At 44.9% G+C, this 24,285-nt stretch overlaps 1 protein-coding gene across 1 annotated transcript; it reads right to left on the minus strand.

Moving 5' to 3' along the window:
• Positions 1 to 10,094: 10,094 nt before the first annotated feature.
• On the minus strand, positions 10,095 to 14,652 carry LOC144502914 (apelin receptor A-like). Its single transcript, XM_078227331.1, has one exon. The coding sequence runs from the start codon at positions 14,596 to 14,598 to the stop codon at positions 13,504 to 13,506; it is 1,095 nt and encodes a 364-aa protein (XP_078083457.1). The 5' UTR covers positions 14,599 to 14,652; the 3' UTR covers positions 10,095 to 13,503.
• Positions 14,653 to 24,285: the final 9,633 nt, after the last annotated feature.

The following is a 24,285-nucleotide window of genomic DNA, read 5'->3' on the forward strand; positions in this document are numbered from 1 at the left end:
AGCGCACAGCTCATAAACCAGGAAACAATCTTCACCCAGGTGCACTTCTCTGGCATCAAATTGATATCCCCAGCACCCCTTGGCACATCCCTGTTACCCCAAGCACTGTATCCCTGTTACCCCAAGCACTGTATCCCTGTTACCCCAAGCACTGTATCCCTGTTACCCCAAGCACTGTATCCCTGTTACCCCGAGCACTGTATCCCTGTTACCCCAAGCACTGTATCCCTGTTACCCCAAGCACTGTATCCCTGTTACCCCAAGCACTGTACTGACCTCTGAGCTCTCCAGGAGTACAGCTCATCAAGTGTACGCCTTTTGAGACCAGTCGTGCTTCACACCACCTGATATCACTGCCGTGGAGACATTTTTTTGATTCTGGCGTACGGGCCTGATAATGATATGTTGGTTTATTTCAATGCGGTTCCCGACATTGAACAACGGGAAACACGGCCTACCAATGATGGGGGAGGGAACTGCCACATCCTCCAAGTGTAAATAACAGTTCAAATTCAAAATTTCCTGAAAAGAAATTCAGAAAATGCTCAGACGAGGCTCAGCAAATCACAGGCTGATTTCTCCATGTACTGGCTGCTCATAGGTAGCCACTGATGGACCTATCAGCAGCCAACATACAGTGAGATCAGCCTGTAATTGGATGAATGAAATGTCATCAAATACAAAGTTGTTTTCATAAAGTTGTTATAAGTTGTTTCTGGCTGAAGATCCAATAGTGGAAAAGCAAGTTCAGTGGGTCAGAGCTGCTGGGAACCTGGGAAGGCTGGAAATCTGAGCAAGAGATTGGGTGTGTAGGGTGTGTTGGGGGGGGGGGGGGGTGTTGTCAGGAGGCTGGGATTCGGGCAGTAGGGGCGGGGGGGTGGGGGGGGGGGGGCGGGGGGGGAGGGCATGGGGAAGGCTGGCTTGGTGGAATTTGGTGTGATGGCCGAATCAGCCCCAGCCTTGGCTCAGAGAACGGCCCCAGTCCTGACAGTGGCAGAGTAAACAAATTTACTTTCACGAGCTGGGGTGGGGGAGTTGAGTGCGAGTGAGTGACTGAGTGAGTATGTGGAGGGCAGTGTGTGACAGTGAGTGATTGGGAGGGGGTGAGGAGTACAAGACACTGAATGAGTGTGTTGAGGTGAGTATAAGTCTCCCTTACAGAACGGTATGCTTTGTACAGCATGCAAGAAACAATACTTTTCACAGTATACTAATACACGTGACAATAGTAAACCAAATTAAACCAAATCTCAGTATTCCCATTCACTTTCACGATCACTTACACATGCAGCTGCTCACATTCGCCTGCGCACACACACTGATCCTCTCATACCCTGTTGGTTTTTATTACCTTAACAATTTATTGCTATGACATTGCTGTAATTTTGCTCAGCAATTGTTTCTTTCCTTAAAACCACAAGTTTTAAAATAATTCAGAATATTGCCATGCCAAACAGTATCTTTCTGAGGTTTGATCATCTGCCCGTCAAGTGAGACTAATGTGCAAATGGGGTCCCGAGCCGAAAGGTTGAACAAGTTGTTCTATTACTATCAAGGCTGTGGACCAATGTATTCTCATAACGTCACCAAAGTAACCTCATCATTTCAACATTTTTGCTTTTCATACAGTCAGTACATGTAACACAAGATGAAGTCTATAAGCACTAACAACAGAGCAAACCCTTGCTGGATAATGCTTCAGTAAAAAGAGGCAAGGTATCACCACCCATGTGCACCACCCTGTATTCGGCGTTGGCACAGCGGTTAGCATTGCTGCTTCACAGCACCAGGGACCTGGGTTCAATTCCAGCCTTGGGTGTCTGCGTGGGTTTTCTCCGGGTGCTCCGGTTTCCTCCCACAGTCCAAAGATGTGCAGGTTGGGTGGATTGATCATGTTACATTGCCCCATAGTGTCCAAAAATGTGTAGATTAGGTGAATTAGCCATGGTAAATATGTGGGGTTGTGGGGGAGGGGGCCTGGGTAATATACTTTCAGAGAGTCGGTGCAGTCTCAATGGGCCTAATGGCCTCTTCTGCACTGTAGGGATTCTGTGGTTCTATGAGCCAAGATTACCTGCCCTACCATCTGAAAAGTCCTTGTTCGACTAAATACAATTCTCAATTTACAATAATAAACTAAGATCGGATTCATCTAAGTTCCAACTATTTGGTGCATTGAAACAGAAATTATACAGGTTTTATCAACTGAGGTAAGTTAGTGAAAGACTAAATGAACCTGCACAGCTCTCCTCTCATTTCCTCCCAACTCACCACTACCTCACAAAATTAAAATCTGATGGACCTTCTCTGGTTGCTACCCCTGTTCTGGGCCCTACTCTTGGTCTCCTTCAAGCTTGCCGTCATCCCCAGCCTTTCTCTTTTCCCTTGTCCTCATCCCGGACCCGGAAGGTGGTGAAGAGCCACCTTCTTGAAATGCTACGGTCCATGTGGTGTAGGGACACCCACAGTGCTGTTAGGAAGGGAGTCCCAGGATTTTTATCAAGTGACAGTGAAAGAACAACAATATATTTCCAAGCCAGGATGGTGAGTGGTTTGGAGGGGAACTTGCAGGTGGTGGTGTTCACACTGATGACAGAAGTTGCAGGTTTGGAAGGGGCTATCAAAGAGGCCTCGGTGATTTGCTTATCGCTGGTACACACTGTTGCCACTGTACATCAGTGGTGGGGAGACTGAATGTTGAAGGTAGTGGATGGGGTGCCAATCAAGCGGACTGCTTACTTGTCCTTCTTAGTGTTGAACTTCTTAAGTGCTGTTGGAACTACACCCATCCAGACAATGGAGGGTAGCCCACTACACTCCTGACTTGTGCCTTGTAAATGACAAACGTGCTTTGGGGAATCAGGAGGTGAGTTACACTCCTCAGAATTCCCAGCCTCTGACCTAGTCTAACCACAGTATATGGCTGATCCAGTCAGTTTCTGCTCAATGGTAACCCCCAAGATGTTGATAGTGGGGGATTCAGCAATGATGATGCCATTGAATGTCAAGAGGACATGTTTAGATTCTCTCTTGCTAGGGATGGTCATCAGTTGGCACTTGTATGGAGCAAATGTTACTTGCCAATTATCACCCAGGTCTTGCTGCAAAGTCATAGTTTGCTTCAGTATCTGAGGAGTCACAAATAGTGCTGAACATTGTGCAAACATCAATGAACATCCCCATTTCTGACCTTATGATGGAAGAAAGGTCACTGATGAAACAGCTGAAGAAGGTTGGACCTAGGGCATTACCCTAAGGAAGACCTGCAGTGATGTGCTGGAGCTGACATTATTGACATTCAACCCCCACCAACCATCTTCCTTTGTGTGAGGTATGACTCTAACCAGTGGTGAGGATGCCCCTGATTCCCATTGATTTCAGTTTTGCCACACAGTCAAATGCTGCCTTGATGTCAAAGGCAATCACTCTTGCCTCATCTCTTGAGTTCAGCTTTTTTGTCCATGTCTGGACTATGATTGGAATGAGGTCAGGTACTGAGTGGCCACAGCAGAACCAAAACTGAGCATCAGTGAGCATGTTATTGCTGAATAAGTGCTGCTTGATTGCACTGTTGATTACCCCTTACATCACTTTGCTGATGGTTAAGGGTGGACAGATGGTATGGTAATTTGCCAGGTTGGATTTGCCCTTTTTGTGAATAGAATATATATACCTGGGCATTTTTCCACATTTATGCCATGTTCTGGAACAGCTTGGCTAATGGTCAGTTAGTTCTTGAGTACAAGTCTTCAGTACAATAAAGACCATCGGATTGCAGTGGTTCAAGAAGGCAGAACACCACTACGTTCTCAAAGGAAATTAGGGATTGGCAATAAGCACTAGCTTAGCTAGCAACACCCACATCCCATGATCAAATGTTTTTTGAAAAACAATTGCCAGAATGTTGTCAATGCCCATTGCCTTTTTGCCGTATCCAATGCCTTCAGCCATTTCTTGATATCACATGGGGTATATCAAATTGACTGAAGACTGGCATCTGTGATGCTGGAGACCTCAGGAGGAGGCCAAGATGGATTATCCACTCGACATTTCTAGCTGAAGATTGTTGCAAATGCTTCAGCCTTGTTTTCTGCACTGACACACTGGGCTTTGAGTTTGGTGTTATTTGTGGAAACTCCTCATCCAGTTAGTTGTTTAATTGTCCTCCATCATTCAGGACTGTGTGTGGCATGATTGCAGAACTTGGATCTAATCTGTTGGTTGTGGGATTGCTTAGTTCTATTAATCACATGCCGCTTCTACTGTCTGCAATGCAAATAGTCCTATGTTGTAGCTTCACAAGGTTGACACCTCATATGTAGTATATCTGTTGCCTCTCCTGGCATGCCCTTCATGCACTCTTCATTGAACCAGGGTTGATCGGTGAGGATTAGGTCAAATAGGTTTTTCCCTCTTGTTGGTTCCTTCACCACCTGCTGCTGACCCAGTCTAGCATCTATGCCTTTTAGCTAGTGAGTAGTGATGCTACCAAGCCACTCTTGGTGATGTACATTGAGGTTCCCCACCCAGAGTAATTCTACGTCTTTGCCATCCTCAGTGCTTCCTCCGGATGGTGTTCAATATGGAGGAGTACTAATTCATCAGCTGAAAGGGTGGTAATGAGCAGGAAATTTCCTTGCCCATGATTGATCTGATGCCATGAGACTTCATGGGGTCCAGAGACGATGTTGAGGACTCCCAGGGCAACTCCCTCCTGACGGTATACCACTGTGTCACCACCATCTCTTCTGGGACTACCCTACCTGATGGGTCAGGACATTCCCAAGGATGGTGATGGTGGTGTTTAGGACATTGTCTGAAAGGTATGGTTCCATCAGCAGGAATATGCCAGGCTGTGGCTTGACTAGTCTGTGAGACAGTTCTCCCAATTTTGGAACAAACTCCCAGATGTTAGTAAGCACAGCGGTTAGCCTCACAGCGCCAGGGATCCAGGTTTGATTCCGGCCTTGGGTGATTGTGTGGAGTTTGCTCGTACTCCCCGTGTCTACATGGGTTTCTTCTGGGTGCTCCGGTTTCCTCCCACAGTGAAAAGATGTGCAGGTTAGGTGGATTGTCCAAAGGTGTATTGGTTAGGCAGATTAGCCATGGTAAATGCGTGGGGTTTATGGGGATAGGGTCGGCCTGGCTAAGATGCACTTTTGGAGAGTCATTGCAGACTCCATGGGCTGAATGGCCTCCTTCTGCACTGGAGGGATTCTATGGTTCTGTCGGACATTGCAGGGTCGACAGGGCTGGGTTTGTTGTTTCAGTGCCAAGGTTGATGTCAGGTGACTTGTTCAGTTTTGTTCCTTTTTATCGCAGTTTGATGCAACTCCATTTCATAGGGCATTTAAGAGTCAACCACATTACTGTGGATGTGGAGTCACCTGTAGGCCAGACTAGGTAAGGATGGCAGATTTCCTTCCCTAAAAGGATATTAGTGAACCAGATGGGCTTTTAACAACAATTAAGAAAGGTTTCATGGTCCCAAAACTAGCTTTCAATTCCAGATTTATTAATAGCTGCCAGAGTGGAATTCAAACCCATATCCCCAGATCAATAGCCTGGATCTCTGGATTACTCGTCTGGTAACATTACCACAATGTTACCATTTCCCCTTTGGTCCTGAACTTGGATCCTGGCAGGTTTTGGGCAGGATGGAAAGAGATCATTGCCTCTCTGTACAGCCATATGGAATGCTGTATAATTTAAATTTAAAGTTAATGGCGGGGCAGGCTCGAGGGGCTAGATGGCCTACTCCTGCTCCTATTTCTTATGTTCTTAAAATAAGCTGCTAATATATGGCTATGAGTACAAATCATATACTTAGTGTCCAATCAATATCATACAGCAAACAAGCCTGATAAAACCCTGAACTCTGTGACTAGAAAAGTTGGAGGAAGTGACGGAAAGCCCCACCTAAAGCACTTATCAGCAGGAAACAATTAGAGTTGTGTGCATATTAAATATCTTATTTACATTCTTGTAAAGGCTTAAAATACCATCCATCTCCCTTTATAGTTCAGTGGACAAAAACATTGTCTGAACCTTATAGACTGTTATTGTTTGTGTCTTTTCCAACCTCCTTTCTTGTGATTTTTTTTGGCTTCATAATTTTAAATCATTCTCACTGGTGACTCAATCTCCCTGTGTCTGAGAGTATTTTCGTGAACCTTGATATCTGGTAGGTTTTCAGTAAAATGTCTGGGTAGCGAACAGATTAACTTTTCAGTTAATAATTATTACTATTAGAATTATCCTATGGGTCTCCAGAATCAGGAAGGGGGTACTTGGGAATGAGGGATGATGAGGAATGTGGAGGCAATTTAGAACAGAGGGGGTAATTGGGAACCAGGAACAACAATTGCAATGGGAGTAATTGGGGCGACACAGTGCTTAGCACTGCTGCCTCACAGCACCACGGACCCGGATTCGATTCTCGGCTTGGGTCACTGTCTATGTGGAGTTTGCACAATCTCCCCGTGTCTGCATGAGTTTCCTCCGGGTGCTCCGGTTTCCTCCCACAGTCCAAAGATGTGCGGGTTAGGTTGGTTGGCCATGCTAAATTGACCCTAGTTTTGGGGGGATTAGCCGGGTGAATATGTGGGGTTACAGGGATAGGGTGGGATTGTTGTCGGTGCAGGCTCGATGGGCCGAACTGCCTCCTCCTGTACTGTAGGGATTCTATGAATTGGAAATAGAACGATTGGGAATGGTGGCAACAGGAAATGCAATTGGGATTGGGGGACATTTGGTTTGGAAGCAAGGGATGGCTCGGGGTTTGCTAGTAGTGGAGATAATCAGAGTTAACTGGCAGTGTTCTTTGAATGTGATATTGGAAGGAGCAGAATGTGACCGGCAGGTACCCTGATATTTCTCCTGGCTCACAAGAAAACAATGAAATATTGAAAAAGTGACCTTCTAGCCCTGACAGGTTTGGGCCGGTGGGAGAGAGACCATTGCTCCTCTGCTCAGGTCACAGGTTATATTAGCAGATTGGGCACTGATTTCACATTTGGAGCATTTTTAAAGAGGATCCCACCTCTTACAGTCAGTCAAATATTGATGGGCAAGTCCCTCATTCTATTTTAATTGCCACCCCCAACCACAATTCTTTGCTTGATTTGCAGGGAGAAAATTTTAGTACATTTGGTCCCACAATATTTTCAAGCTGTGTTCTGAATTTGTCTCCATTTACACGTGAACAGTGAGTTTTAGACTTGAGTGTGCCCCCATGCCCCCGATAGTGTATGTACAGTGCCCATTTCCCACTACTCCACAGATATGACCTAACTCAGGTTAGTGAGACTACCCATCGTGTGGATACCCAAGCAGTTGCTCCTAAACTCGGCACTGATCATGGGGTGAATTATGGGCACCCGCAGAGTTTTGTGCAGGATCACTCATCAAATTGTTGGAAAGTCGCAATCAGATCTTGATATATATTGTGCTTCACAGCTTTTCAAACATCTGGGGAAAGTCAACAAAGTAAAACCTTTCACTGGTCTGTATGAGTGAGTTGAGAACTCAACAGAAGAACACAAGCAATAGGAGCAGGAGTAGACCATATGGGCTGTTGAGCTTGCTCTGTCATTCATTACAATAATGACAGATCTTGGACTTCAACTCCATTTTTTTGCCTTCTTCCCATATCCCTTAATTCCCTGAGAAACCAAAAAACTGTCTATCCAGCCTTAAATGTACTCAACAATGAAGCATCCACAACCCTCTGAGGTAGACAATTCCAAAGATTCACAACCCTTTGAGTGAAGTAATTTCTCCTCATCACAGTCCTAAATGATTGGCCCCTTATCCCGAAACTGTGCCCCCGTGTTTTAGATTCCCCCGACCAGCAGAAATAATCTCTCAGCATCCACCCTACCAAACCCTCTCAGAATTTTGTAGGTTTGAATGAGATTGCCTCTCATTCTTCTAAACACTGAAGAATATAAACCCAATTTATTTAGCCTTTCATCACAGAATAACTTCCTCATTCCTGAGACCAATCTGGTGAACCTTTGATGTACTGCCTCCAATGCAACTATGTACTTTTTGAAAGGTGGGACTAAAACTGCATACAGCATTCCAGATGCAGTCTCACCAAAACCCTATACAACTGTAGCAAAACTTATTTATTCTTCTACTCCAATCCGCTTGCAACAAAGGCTAACAAGCTACTCGTTTGCTGCATTTTCATGTTTACTTGTACAAGTACACAAATGTCTCCTTAAGCATCAACACTTACGAGGTTTACATCTTTTAAAAAAGATTTTGCTTTGCTATTGTTACGACCAAATGAATAACTTCACGCTTCCCGATATCACACACCATCTGCCATCTATTGCCCACACACCTAACCTGTCTAAATTTCTTTGCAGCCTCTCTCTGTCCTTCTCACAGTTTACCTTCCCACCTCACTTGGTATTATCGTCAAACCTTGATACCTTACTCTCTGTTTCTTCTTCTAAGTCACTTATATCGATTATTATTGGCTGAAGCCCAGCATTGATGCTTACAGAACTCTGTGAGCCACTGCCTGATCACTTGAAAAAGCCCATTTCTATTCACTTGCTGTCTTCTATTCATTAACCAATTCACTAACCATAATAAAATACCATTTCCAACCTCATTAGTATCTTGCCTATTTAACCTTTTGTGTGGCACTTTATCGAATACCTTTTGAAAATCCAGGTATACAACATCTACTGGTTCCCGTTGTGACAATACTGTGCCTTTACGAAATGTATTTTAATCATGTTTCTCTGAAGGTTTTTCAAGAAGGTCCAAGCATTTTATTGTTGCCATGATGTCTGTAACCGGTTTTGTGTGGTCTTGGAGAGAGCAGGAGCCATACCAAGTTGTGATACAACCAGAAAGAATTTTTGGTGGCCCTCTGCTGATTTCTCAAACATTCCCAATCCTCAAACTTGTTACTTTTTTTGCAACATTATAAGCCTCTTCTTTCAATTTAATACTACCCTTAATTTCCTGAGTGACCCATGGATGGGACTTTCTCGTTGAGTTTTTGTTTCTCAATGAAATGTATTTTTGTTGACGATTTCGTTTGAATTGTTTATTTAAATGTTTCCCGCTGTTCATTTACCTCCATAACTTTTACCCAATTAACTATAGCCAGTTCTCCCCTCATACCTATGTACTTTGCTCAGCTAGCTCTGGTGCTGAGCATTATGGCCCAGACGTAGTTGGGACTTGTACACTTTGTGTCCAATACATTTCTTTGATGTCAGGTGAAATTAATTGCATTAGGTGGAGACTGGTATCTATGATGATGTGGACCTCAGGAGGAGGCAGAAAAGAATCACCAACCAGGCACTAATGGTTGAAGATGGTTGCAAACACCTTAACCTTGTCTTTTGAACTCACATGCTGGGCTTTACCATCATTGAGGATGGATATATTGATGGAGCCTCCTCCAACTCCTCCTCCTATTAATTGTTTGTCCACCACCATCTATGACTGAGTGTGGCAAAACTAGAGCTTTAATTTGATACATTGGGCATGGGATCACAGCTCTGTCTATAGCATGATACTTTCTTTGGCTAGCATGGCACTGCATTTTAGGGTACAGGTGGTGCTGCTCTTGTCCCATTATCTCTTGCTGTTTGTGGGAGATTGCTGTGTGCAAACTGGCTGATATGTTTACTACATTACAACAGTGGCAACACTTCAAAAGTCTGTGAAGTGCTTTGAGTCAATCCAAGACAGTGAAAGGTGCTATATAAATGCAAATTATTTTCTTAAAACTGCATCAAGCAGCTTGGGTGAAGCAATACAGAAAGTGCATGAGAACGAGTAAGAAAGAAAAGAAAACATCCAGTAACTGAAATAGTGGGGAAAGTTTGGGAGTGAACAGTAAATAATGTGGAGGAAAATGTGAAATGCTGTGTGTCACAGACAGCAAAACAGACAAACTGGATGAATGAATGAATTTGTGTGAGTGGCAGACACAGAATTACAGAGTATAAGCGATAGAGATGGTGTAAAATGTGAATTAAAGAGATCAAATGGAGAACAGAAGTGAAGGAACTTCTACATTCCTGTTATATTAAAATTGCAATAAAAACAGCCCAGACCATGTTTGAATCTTTACTCTCCAATTGAACACTTTTACAGAGAGTGTTTCACAGAAAGTCACAAGTTCATATTATACAATAGCACAATAATAATAGACTGATATTGTAGTAATGATATAGGATGTCAAACTGATCCACAGTTAGACAATGAAAAAGTAGCTCTGAAACAATTCAAACAAGTAAAATGTAATATACAAGGTAGTACAGCCACATTAGATATTAAGACAAATAATGTTTAACAGTCTCCAGTGTCTAACTGGTGCTTATCACAAATTAATGCACCAACTTTCATCCAATCAACCACAACACTTGCTGTTAACTTTTACACTATCCAATAATCCTTATAATACATTCAAAATTAATCCAAAGATATTTCAGTTATGCCCCACAGCACTCAGCAATAATAGAAACTATCAGCAATAAACAGAAGCTCCAGCAGCTTCTGCAAAAAGATAGATTAACTTCTCAGAAAAACAAGGAAGAGGGAGGCGCTTTTATATACCTTACAAATGGAGATAACGGTGCATTTTGTTTGGTTATTTTTTTATATTCACAGAAAGCTAATGCACTAGTCAACAAGACTCTCTGAATCAAGTTAATGAAAAATGCACATATTCTATTTGCCCAGTATGGTGATCGCTTTCTCCATGCAAGGACACACTCATTTACCTAACTCCAGGGATCTTAATGCACAAATTGACAAAGTTAAGGTTGTTATCTTATTTGAAAATTGTGGTGGTGTCACATTCCAGCTTGGAATGCATGAGAAATATGGCAGGTTGGCTTAGGACAACTAGTGGTTACAAGAAGCAGATGTCTTTGTGAGCCTGCTGCACTGAGACACTATAAAAGTTGCTTTGAGTTTCATGAGAATAAATTGTAAACTATCTATGCGCCTACAAAGGGACTTGTCTGCTTTCCCTATCTTTGATGAGTTCACTACTCAAAATATTCACCAATTTCTTTCTTAATCTACTAGTCTCTAATTTCCAGCATTTCTATTTGTATTTCACTTGAAGAGTGGTAGAGCTGCCAGGTTCCCATAGAACTGTCTCTTCATCAGATCCAGCATTCTGAAAGAAGGTGAGGAACTTTGGGGAAAAGAATCATTTATAGAAATGCTAGTATTTGAAGATTAGAGCTGAAGTTTTCCCAATGGTTGGGTCCATTGCACAAAATATGGAAATAATTTGTTGCGCAGAAAGTGGATGTATGGGCACGGTCCACCATCCAGCACCTGTATTTAAGATCAGTAGCATGTGCACATGTCCTTTCTCAAACTACTGCACACTTTTTGTTTTTACTTTCTGCAGTGTGCATTTCCTCCAGCAAGTTCAGAATATGATGTTAAAAGTGGTACATCCTACTTATTTTGTTTAAAAAATACTTTGTTTGGGCAGCACAGCGGCACAGTGGTTAGCACTGCTGCCTCACAGCGCCAGGAACCCTGGTTCAATTCCCTGCCTCGGGTCACTGTCTGTGTGGAGTTTGCACCTTCTCCCCGTGTCTGCGTGGGTTTCCTCTGGGTGCTCCGAAGATGTGCAGGTTAGGTTGATTGGCCATGTTAAAATGACCCTAGTGTCAGAGGATTTGCAGGGTAAATATGAGGGATTACGGGAATAGGGCCTGGGTGGGATTGTGGTCGGTGCAGACTCGATGGGCCAAATGGCCTCCTTCTGCACTGTAGGGATTCTATGATTCTATGACATCACAGCGTGGTCAATTTTTACTGTCAATTGGTTCTAGCTAGACATTGACCTATCAGGAATCAAGCATTCTGTTATAGAACAGCTCACAGTCCCAACAGACTGAAAACGGCACGGAAAACTCGATTAATATAAAATCAAAGTTTTTAAGTTTATTTATTACTGTACAAGCCGGCTTACGTTGACTGAGGTTGTTGCAAAGTTACCTGGAATGTGCTTGCGGAAGAGCAAAATCGCCCGGACAGTTATGCAATAAGGTGAAGGTGAATCATGTTCTATGATCCTAAAGGTAGATACCAGAGATGAGGGGGTGGCACAGTGGTTAGCACTGCTGCCTCACAGCGCCAGGGACTCGGGTTCGATTCCTGACTTGGGTCACTGTCTGTATGGAGTTTGCATGTTCTCCCCGTGTTTGTGTGGGTTTCCTCCAGGTGCTCTGGTTTCCTCCCATACTCCAAAGATGTGTGGGTTAGGTGGATTGCCCCTTAGTGTCAGGGGGTCTAGCTAGGGTAAATGCATGGGGTTATGGGGATAGGGCCTGGGTGGGATTGTGGTTGGTGCAGACTTGATGGGCCAAATGGCCTCCTTCTGCACTGTAGGGATTCTATGATTCTATTATTACTTAAATAGAAACAACATGCAGTGGTATGGGGACAAGGCAGGAGAATGGCACTAAACCATAATACTCGATTTGGAGAGCTAGTACGGACATGATGGGCCAAGTGGCCTCTGTCTGCGCCGTAACAATTCTGTGATTTTGAGTAAAACTGTTCCTTTCCTGTTTGGATCCCTGATTTGCCATAAAAGAGTAAAAAAAATAAAACGAAGTAAATTCTGAGGTTTACTCAGCAATTATACTATTGTCATAAGCATTATTTTAAATTGGGAAATTAGCAAAAACAGCAGGTTATAATTATAAAATACATCTCAGCTTTCTATCGAGTGTTTCAGCACAAGCTAACGCGGCGCCAAAAGCGAAAAGTAAATCTCCATATTTACCTATAATAGTTCCCCACTATTTCCCCCTTTAAATCTTGCCGGATCGGTGCGCTAAGTCTCCGCCCCAGCTGGTGTATTGGCTGAGGATGAACAACGGGAGCGCTAGGGGTAAAGACAGAGAGTCAACCGAGTCAGCACTCCCGGAGCCGGGGCTCAGAAGGGCAGCATGTGGATAGTGGCTGAGACAGTGCTGACTGTCGCTCTGTCTTCAGACACAAGTTGGCCTGTGAACCACACTGAGGATTAATAAGCCCACCAGACTGAGAGAGCAGGGGAGGAGAGAGGCGAGACGAAAGGGGGGGAGAGACGAGCAGAGGGAGGGGCAGTGGGAGAGAGGGAAGGGGAATGCAGCACTCGGGAGCTTGGGACAGAAGAATCCGGCTTCTGTCTTTGGATTGAAATCCCTCTCCCCATTCACGCCTCAAAATCCGTATAAAGTTTTTTTTTTAAAGTCAACTGCAGCCCATAGACAGAGGGGATGAGAGAATCAGTGACTGGCCCCAACCCCAGTCCCAATGGCGAACAGTCCAGTGAAGAGCCAGGATTCAGCCTGGGGTGTGATTCAGGGGGCAGGACCGGCCGGGAAGCTGGTCCGAGTCAAGTCTGTCCCGGCTGGGTTGGGGGAATTGGCTTCATTTAACAGGCAAGAAGCGGAGAGTACTTGTGGTTATCTGGAGTCTCTCTCTCTCCCCCCCTCGGGTCTGTTAGACTTTAGTGGCAGAGGAAGGAGCCTCGCTCTTTGTGGGGTTACTCATACTGGAAGAGATGGATGTGATGGGGGCGTGGAGAGCTTTCTTTAACCTGGAACAGCGCAGCACACAGATACACTGCGATCGGAACCGCTGGTCAAAGAAGGCGTAGAGGAAGGGATTGAGGCAGCTGTTGATATAGGCGACACAGGTAGCGTAAGGGTGGGCCAGGTGAAGGAATTCATCGAAGGGGCAGGGGGGGACTTCGATGAACTCCAGCCAGATGAAGGCGTCAATGGTCTTGATGATGTGGAAAGGGAGCCAGCAGATGGCGAAGACAAGGACCAGGGCGGTGATGATCTTCAGCAAGCGCTTCTTCTTCTGCTCCTCCTTCTTGACATTCTGGAAGTGTCTGGTGATGGTGTTGCCGATGGCACAGTAGAAGGTGGACATCAGGAGGAAAGGCAGGAGGAAGCCCATGGTACTGGCGAACAGACTAATGCCCCCAATCCAGAAATGCTCGGTGCTTTCACTGGCCACCCAGATATAGTCCATGGCACAGGTGGTCTGGTTCTGGTTCTCCTTCGTGCGGCGCAGGAATAAGGCTGGCAGAGCCAAGAGCCCGGCCAGCAGCCAGATCAGCATGAGTGACAGCAGTGTGGTCTTCCTGGAGCGCAGTTTGTTACTGGACAGAGAGTGCACGATAGCCAGGTAGCGGTCAAAGCTGAGACAGCTCAGGCAGAAGACGCTGGCGTACATGTTTATCATCACCAGGTAACTGCTCACCTTACAGAGGAACCAGCCAAAGGGCCAGTGATAGTCCAGAGCCGCATACACAGCCCACAGAGGCAATGTGACCACAAAGGCCAGGTCAGCCAGGGCTAGGTTCCCGATGTAAATGTCTGCAGATCTCCTCTTGGTGCGGGACCTCCACACTGTGCAGATAACCACTCCATTCCCGGACAGCCCGAAGACGAACACCAGCATGTAGAGGATGGGAACCACCGAGGACGTGTGTTTCCAGTCGGTATAATCGCACGGCTGCGGCAAATCATCATCGTAATAGGAGCTGTTCATCAGGTCGCTGCCGTTCCCCTCTTCCATATCCATTCAGAGCAGCTAGGTAAAGTGGGAAAGTTCTTAGTGCGGGCTCTGGCTGCTGTTCCAGCTGATATACCCCAGGGCCCGCCCCCGTGGACAGTAGCCCACATCCCAACACCAATCAGCAGCTCTTAAAGGGACAGATCCAATAACACCCACTCCCCAACATCAGCGCTTAAAGAGACAGTCACTTGGTATTTTACATCAAGTTCCCGCCCTTTCCCAATCCTGGGACACTTTAGTTTCTCCTTAAATAATGTTGTCGGGAATCAGAATGCTCTGCGCTTTTTCGGGGTGCTAAACCCCAAATTGTCAGATATTCAATCTCTGTCAGGTTTTGAGATCTGAAATGTGTCAGAACGACAACGGAACAATCCAATTTCTGTTTCCATGATATTTATTCTGTCACAGACGGTTTCTTCTGCTGATAATTGCCGACAATGTTACCTGGAAAACGTACCGACCCCACAAGTACACCGAAACAAGCGCACCTAAATTATACAGAGACCACAAAACAGCACCAATCTAACACGGAGAACACTCCCCAGACAGTATCCAACTGATACACCGACCCCCAGACAGTATCCAACTGATACAGAAACCCCCCAGACAACACCCAACTGATACATCAACCCCCAGACAGTATCCAACTGATACAGCGACCCCCAGACAGTATCCAACTGATACACCGACCCCCAGACAGTATCCAACTGATACACCGACCCCCAGACAGTATCCAACTGATACAGCGACCCCCAGACAACACCCAACTGATACACCGACCCCCAGACAGTATCCAACTGATACAGCGACCCCCAGACAACACCCAACTGATACAGAAACCCCCCAGACAACACCCAACTAATACATCAACCCCCAGACAGTATCCAACTGATACAGCGACCCCCAGACAGTATCCAACTGATACAGAAACCCCCCAGACAACACCCAACTAATACATCAACCCCCAGACAGTATCCAACTGATACAGCGACCCCCAGACAGTATCCAACTGATACACCGACCCCCAGACAGTATCCAACTGATACAGAAACCCCCCAGACAACACCCAACTAATACATCGACCCCCAGACAGTATCCAACTGATACAGCGACCCCCAGACAGTATCCAACTGATACACCGACCCCCAGACAACACCCAACTGATACACCGACCCCCAGACAGTATCCAACTGATACAGAAACCCCCCAGACAGTATCCAACTGATACAGAAACCCCCCCAGACAACACCCAACTAATACATCAACCCCCAGACAGTATCCAACTGATACAGAAACCCCCCAGACAACACCCAACTAATACATCAACCCCCAGACAGTATCCAACTGATACAGAAACCCCCCAGACAGTATCCAACTGATACAGAAACCCCCCAGACAATACCCAACTGATACAGAAACCCCCCAGTGTCCAACTGATACAGAAACCCCCCAGACAAAAACCAACTGATAAAGAGACCCCCCAGACAGCACCCAACTGATACAGAGACCCCCAGTGTCCAACTGATACAGAAACCCCCCAGACAACACCCAACTGATAGAGACCCCCCAGACAAAAACCAACTGATAAAGAGACCCCCCAGACAGCACCCAACTGATACAGAGACCCCCAGTGTCCAACTGATACAGAAACCCCCCAGACAACACCCAACTGATAGAGACCCCCCAGACAAAAACCAACTGATACAGAGACCCCCAGACAACACCCAACTGATAGAGACCCCCCAGACAAAAACCAACTGATACAGAGACCCCCAGACAACACCCAACTGATAGAGACCCCCCAGACAAAAACCAACTGATAAAGAGACCCCCCAGACAATACCCAACTGATACAGCGAGACTGAGACCCCCGTGCAGCACCCAACGTGCAGAGACCCCAAAAAGCAATCAGAAACTCTCTAGGTAACAACGCCTGTTGATAGGGTAAATAGTCTACTGCTCAATGTCCCCTGCATATTAAATAGAGAACAGATGTGACGTGTGATAGAGGCTGGAGCATAGTAAATACATTTAATAGCGGAATTTCACTGGCTGGTGCTTCTGAAGAAGTGAGAAAAACTGGTGGGATAAATTAAGTGTGAAAATTCACAGCGAACACTTGGTCCGTTTGTTTTATGGTTTCAGCCAGTTCACATTTGTCCAACAAAGTTAAGAATATTATTGACGCGCCGAAAAAGGCGTTAGAAACTTTGAAACCCCAAATACTCTGAATTCTGTAAATGTGGTGATCAGGTCCCATTTAAAAGCACATTAGCTGTTGTGTAAATTACTCCTGCGATTACTTGACGATTTCCAATGACGGTGTAGCTAAAGGATCGCCAGTGTCCCTCACCAAGGCGGGAGCTTCGGAGGCGAGTTGCTTCTTTCCCAAAACTACACGGGGAATTTCCCAAAATTAACATTTCGTTTAGAATAATCATTAACATGATCAGGTAGACATTTCGGTAGATAACCCTGAAGACTCCAAAAAAAATCGTTGTCTCTCTAAACGAGCTCCAAATTCAAGTTTAGAGCATCTCCCAGTTGAGCACACTGTGTTAGAAAGCCAGAGAGAGTGGGAAGCTCTCAAAAGTCTGACCTGCGCTGAGTTAGTTGCACATTGGAATTTCAATAAGGATATTTCAATTGGACCGATTCTTAAATCGAGAGATGAGGCAAATCCAACAGAGTTCATCCCTCTCGGGAGCACGATCTTGGACGGAATTACCCTGTAGTGATAAAATCGGCCCCTTGGTGAGGACAGGTTTGACCTGGGCTGTGATGTTCTAACATTCAACAGGAATGCTAGTAGTAGTCGCTGTTCAGAGCTTGTGGAACAACAGTCAGCAGGAACCACCTTCGGGAACCAATCATGGAGGGGATAATGGTGAGAGATTTGAAACGTAAATGTCCTCATGGTTTAACTAGTTTATTTAGGAAAATGTTGACAATAAATTTGGTTTAGAGAGATAGAGATTGATATTTAGACCATGCACAGTCGAAAGATGAAAAGGTTAACTGTTCCAATAATCAAAATAGGAGTATGGATTGCAAAGTTACATTTAATGGTAAGTACAAACTATTGAACAAACAAGGCATAGATAGGGTGAACGGTGGGAAGCTTTTCCCCGGGTCGGTGGTGACGTTCACGAGGGGTCATAGGTTCAAGGTGAAGGGGGGGAGGTTTAACACAGATATCAGAAGGACATATTTTACACAGAGGGTCGTGGGGGCCTGGAATGCGCTGCCGGGCAAGGTGGTGGAGGCGGACACACTGGGAACGTTTAAGACTTATCCAGACAGCTATATGAACGGAGTGGGAATGGAGGGATACAAAAGAGTGGTCTAGTTTGGACCAGGGAGCGGCGCGGGCTAATTGTTCCTTGTTTCTCGTTTCAAGGCTTCATTCTATGATCATCTTGCTGGTGCCAGTACAGAGCGAGACTGCGGATAGTTGGGAACCTGTCTCGGGGGCAGGGAATTCATATGGTGTTCGTGGAAGTGGAAATGACTAGGGTTGGGAAGCATTTTCCGATCAGGGCCAGTGTGATCTCCTGGACTCGTTTCGATCGCCTCAGGGGGTCGGAGAGGAATTTCCCAGATTTTTTTTCCCCATATTGCCCCTGGGGTTTTCACTCTGGGTTTTCGCCTCTCCCTGGAGATCACATGGTCTGGAATGGGGGGGTGGGGGTGAGTTAATAGGTTGTGATGAACAAAGCATCGTAGCTGTGAGGGACAGCTCGGTGGATAGGATATTGGTATGTAGATAGGCTGGAAAATTGGGCGGGGATCCTGGATTCAGGATTCAATCCTGGACCGGGGAGCGGCGCGGGCTTGGAGGGCCGAAGGGCCTGTTCCTGTGCTGTATTGTTCTTTGTTTGAATTGCTTCATAATCTTCATATTGCAAAGGAACTTGTTTATCTTATATTGGCTCAAATGAAAAATAATCGCAAAGGCATTGCGGTATTTGTGGCACTGTAGCTAAAATCACCAAACTAAATGATACATTCACCTTTATTACAAAAGGATTGGAGTATAAATAAGAGTAAAGAAGTCTTACTGTCATTACATAGGGCCTTAGTAAGGGGACGCTTGGAGCACTGTCTATAGTTTTGGTCTCCTTACCCAAGTAAGGAAGACATACCTTCCTTAGGGAGTGCAATGAAGACTCACTCAACACCCAATTGATACTGAGATGATGGGATTGTCCTGTGACAAGAGATTGAGTAGACTTGGCCTATATTCCTTATTTTAGAAAAATGTGAGGTGATTTAGTTGAAAATACAACATTCTTAAGGGGCTTGACATGGTAAGTACTGGGAGCATATTTCCACTCACTGAGGGGTCTTGAACAGGGTTCACAGTCTCAGGATAAAGAATCGGGCATTTATGAGTCAGACAGGAATGAACTTTTGGAGTTCTCTACACAGAGCACCCTGGATACCGAGTCTACGAGTATGTCAACAAATAGATGTTTGGATACTAAAATAATTTAGATATTGAGAATAGCATGGAATGGTGTAGCAGAGATAGAAGATCAAGCCACTCACCATCCTGACTTGGAAATATATCGCGTTCTTTCTCGGTTGCTGGGGCAAAATCCTCAAACTCCCTCCATTACAGCACTGTAGGTGTACCTACATCACATGCAGTTCAAGAAGGCAGTGGTCCAAGAAGGCAGCTCACCACCACCACCACCTTTTCAAGGACAGTTAGGGATGGGCAATGAATGCTGGCCCAGCCAGTGAAGCCCACATCTCTTGAATGAATAAAAGAAAACTTACCTTAATGAATGGCATTGAAGGCTTGAGGGCCCAAATGGCCTATTCCTGCTCCCACGATGAAGCACAAACTTGGGGCCTATTTAAATCTGTAAGGGTTAGTTCCACATCATGCAGAACATTAACCAAATTAATTATTGCTGGAACTTGCCATGGCACTATCTTACTACTTAAGAATATCATAAAGATTGCTCTGTTCACTCAGCAAGTGTGGCTTGTATTGAGTCATAGCGGTAAAATTACATAATGCCAGCCTATTATTCTGAAGAAGATCAGGGCGCTGATCCCCAATGCCCTCATTAAACATTAAAACAAATGATCTGGTCATTATGGGACCTTGCTATTCACATCTCCTACATGACAACAATGATTATACTCGAAACTTACTGCAAGTACTTTGAAATATCTACTAATGAAGTCTTTCATTAGATCAATTAACCAGACATGATATAAAGAAATGGTTAAAGGCATTGGATACGGAAAAGGCTATAGTCTGTGAGAATATTCCGACAATAGTACTAAAGTCTTGTGCTCCAGAACTTGCCACACCTCGAGCCAAACTGTTCCAGTAGAACTACAACACTGGCATCTACCTGGCAACATGGAAAATTTCCAGGTATGTCCTGGGCAAACTCAACCTGTCTAATTAACGTCTCATCAAGCTACTCTTTATCATCAGTAAAGTTATGGAAGGATTATCAACAGTGCAATCAAACAGCACTTACTTAGCAATAACCTACTCACTGACACTCAGTCTGGGTTCAGCCAGGGTCAATCAGCTCCTGACCTCATTACTGTCTCGGATCAAACATAGACAAAAAATCTGAGCTCAAGAGGTGAGGTGAGAATAACTGCCCTTGATATTAAGGACACATTTGACCAAGTGTGGCATCAAGGAGTCCTAGCAAAACTGGAGTGAATGGAAACAAGGGGAAAACTCTCTTCTGGTTGGGGCTGACTAATGTACCAAGGGGGAGAAGCCATGGGAAGAAGGCCATGGGAAGAAGGCCATGGGTGGAGGCCCAGGGGGGCAGGGCTTTTGGGGGAGGTCAATCAGACATGGCCATGGAGGGGGGATGGGGGAAGAACCATGGCTCTCTCCCCATGGCCCTCTCCCCATGGTCCTCTCAGTCACTTGCTCACCTCTGCTTCGCTGGCCGCTCCCCACTGCCCACCCCACCACTGCTCCATCAGTTGCCCACTTCGTCATCCTCCATTCCTGGGATCAACTTAGTGAACCTTCTCTGGACTGCCTCCAATGCTTGTATATCATTCCTTAGATCAGGGAACTAAAACTGCTCACAATAATCCAGGTGTGGTCTAATTAGTATTTTGTATAGTTTTAGCAATACTCCCCTATTCCTACACTCCGTTCTTTGAAATAGAGGCCAACATTCCATTTGCTTTCCTTATTATCTTCTGAACTTGCAGGCTAGCTTTTTGTGATTTATGCATGAGGACCTCCGTGCTGCAGCTTTCTTTATCTTCATCCATTTAAATAATCTTTAGCTCCTTTATTCTTCCTACCATTTTCCTACATTATATTCCATCTGCCAAGTTTTTGCCCACTCATTTAACTTGTCTGTATCCTTTTGTAGATTCTTTGTGTCATTCTCACCACTTTGTATAATCTGCAAATTTGACAATAGCACATTCATTTCTCTCATCCAAGTCACTTATATTGTAAATAATTGTTGCCCCAGCATGGATCCCTGTGGCATTTCACTAGTTACAGGTTGCCATCTTGAAAATGCAGTTCTTATCCCAACTCTCTGTCGTCTATCAGTTAGCCAATCTTCTGTCCATGCTAATATACTACCCCCAACACTACGAGCTCTATTTTATTAAGTAGCCTTTTGTGCAGTACCTTATTGCATGCTTTGAAGCAAATCCAAATATATTACATCTATGGGTTCCCTTTTATTTATCCTGCTTATTACCACTTCATAGAATTCTAATAAATTTGTCAGGCACGATTTTCCCTTCCAGAAGCCATGCTGACTCTGCTTGATTATGTTATGTAATTCCCAATCCTCTGATTTACCATTAATCTTTGCCAATTTGTATGTTTTTTCTTTCGGTTTAATACTATCCTTAACATCCTTAGTTAGCCACGGTTTATTCATCCCCTTCCTAAAATCCTTCTTCCTCACTGGAATATATCTTTGCTGTGAGTCATGAACTATTTTCATCAACATCTGCCATTGTTGACTAACTGTCTTTTCTACTAAACTCCTTTCCCAGTTTGCTCCAACCAACTCTGCCCTCATCCCTGTGTAATTACCCTTACTTAAATTTAGCACAGTTGTTTCTGACCCATTTTCTCACTCTCAAATTGAATGCTAAATTCGACCAGGTTATGGACACTGTTTCCTCGGGAATCTTTTACTCTGAGATTATTTATTTAACCTGCATCATTACACATTACCAAATCCAAAATAGGTTGATCCCTGATTGTCCCACAACATATTGTTCTAGGAAACTGTCCCAAATGCATGCTATTTCTTCCTCATGGCTACCTTTGCCAATTTGATTTTCCCAATCCACATGAAAATTAAAGTCATGCATGATTAATATACTGCCTTTTTTTTGCCCTCATTATCTCCTGATTTATTCTCCACCCTATAGTTTATATACTCATTGGGGCTCTATAGACTGTTCCTATCAGTGTCTTCTACCCCTTGTTATTTCTCACCTCCACCCATATGGATTCTACATCTTCTGATCCAAGATCATTTCTTACTTTCTTATTTATTCCATTTCGTACTAACAAAGCTTCACCGCCACCCTTTTTTTTCCTGTCTGTCCTTACAATAAGTCAGACACCTCTGAAATATGTAGTTCCCAGCTTTGATCACTTTGTAACCACATCTTTCTAATGGCCATAAGATCATACCCATTAACCTCAATTTGTGCTGTCAATTCATTTATTTTGTGACAAATACTATGTGCTTTAAGTAAAGAAACATTCACTTTGCCTTTGTACCATTTGTTCCCCCCTGGACCTTACTTGTGGCTGTTTTCTTATGTTTGTTCACTCTGTCCCTTTCTGTCGCACCCTGGATATCATTACCTAAATAGCTGCCTTGCAATGCAGCCATATTGTTTTGCATTGTGAGCAATTTGCTGGTAACACCCAGTTTTACCTCACCATCACCCCTCGTGATCTCAATGTCTCTAAATTGTCAGACTGCTTGTCTGACATCCAGTATTGATGAGCAGAAATTATTCCCAATTAAATGAAGGGACAACTGAAGTCACTGACTTCAATCCCTGCCACAAATTCCACATTCTCACCACTGACTCCATTCCTCTCCCTGGTAACTGTCAGAGGCTGAATCAGGTTCACAACCTCAGTGTCATAGCTGACCTGAAGATGAGCTTTCAATTACATATTTGCGCTGTCACTAAGGCTGCTTATGTCCATCTCCATAACATTACCCAACTATTCCCCTGCTTCGCTTTATGCTGTGAAAAACAGATTTGTCACTGAACTGTCACTTTTATTTTTTGCTCATTTATTTCACTCAGAGTAAAACATCCCAAAGTCAGTCCATCTTTTTATTGTTAAAGAAAGGAAATTTACTTCAAATCCCACCGTGGTGGATGGTAACATTTGAATTCAATACCAATCTGGAATTAAAAGTTTAATGATGACCATGGTGCCATCGCTGATTGTCAAATCAAACCACCTGGTTCAGTCCTTGAGGGAAGGAAATCTGTCGTCCTTACCTGGTCTGGCCTACATGTGACTCCAGATCCACAGCCATGTGGTTAACTCTTAAATGCCTTCTGAAATGGATGGCAATTAGGGATGGCAATAAATGCTGGCCCAGCCAGTGATGCGCGCATCGCGTGAAAGAATTAAAAAAAAACTTTAGAAAATACTTCTCGTTCTGGCAATTCAAGACAATGTTTGAATTATTGCGGAAGTTAAAGAGTTATGGGAAGAAAACGCCATTGCCACCTCCAGACGTATCCACGCCTAACCAGCCTCCCACATTCTGCACTCACAACTCTGCTGATCACTTCCTAACTCACACCAAATAGCATCCAGCCATTCATCCCTGTACTTGCTGACCTACAGTGGCTCCTGGTTAAACATTGCCTAGATTTTATAATTCTCATCCTTGTTTTCAAATCCCTCCAAAACCTGGTCACTCCCTATTGCTGTCACCTCCTCCAGCCCCACCACCGTCACCTCCTCCAGCCCCACCACCCCTATATCTGTCACCTCCTCCAGCCCCACCACCCCCTATATCTGTCACCTCCTCCAGCCCCACCACCGTCACCTCCTCCAGCCCCACCACCGTCACCTCCTCCAGCCCCACCACCGTCAACTCCTCCAGCCCCACCATCGTCACCTCCTCCAGCCCCACCACCCTCACCTCCTCCAGCCCCACCACCCCCTACATCTGTCACCTCCTCCAGCCCCACCACCCCCTACATCTGTCACCTCCTCCAGCCCCACCACCCCCTATATCTGTCACCTCCTCCAGCCCCACCACCCCCTACATCTGTCACCTCCTCCAGCCCCACCACCCCCTATATCTGTCACCTCCTCCAGCCCCACTACCCCCCCCCCCCCAAGTTTTCTGCCCTCTTCTAATTCCAACCTCTTGAGCCCCCGTTTTAATTTATTCCACCATTGTCCCTTCATTTTCCTGGGCCCCTGAGCTCCCTGCAACTCTCTGCCCTTCCACCGCGTTCCTCTTTGAAGGCACTCCTTAAAAACTACCTCATTGATGAAGCTTTTGACCACCTGACCGAAACTCTTATTTTCTGGGCGGGGCCGGGGGCCATTATTTTATTTCAAAACGCCTCTGCGAAGCTGCTTGGGGCGTCTTATTATGTTAAAGGTGCTAAGTTGTTGTTATTGCTGACAAACCTCCTAAAACAAACTGTAAGAGA

Source organism: Mustelus asterias, chromosome 13, assembly GCF_964213995.1.
Source record: "Mustelus asterias chromosome 13, sMusAst1.hap1.1, whole genome shotgun sequence".
NCBI lineage: Eukaryota > Metazoa > Chordata > Chondrichthyes > Carcharhiniformes > Triakidae > Mustelus > Mustelus asterias.

What these genes read in the sequence shown, in the direction of transcription:
- LOC144502914 (XM_078227331.1), bottom strand. Translation starts at nt 14,598, where the DNA reads ATGGATATGGAAGAGGGGAACGGCAGCGACCTGATGAACAGCTCCTAT.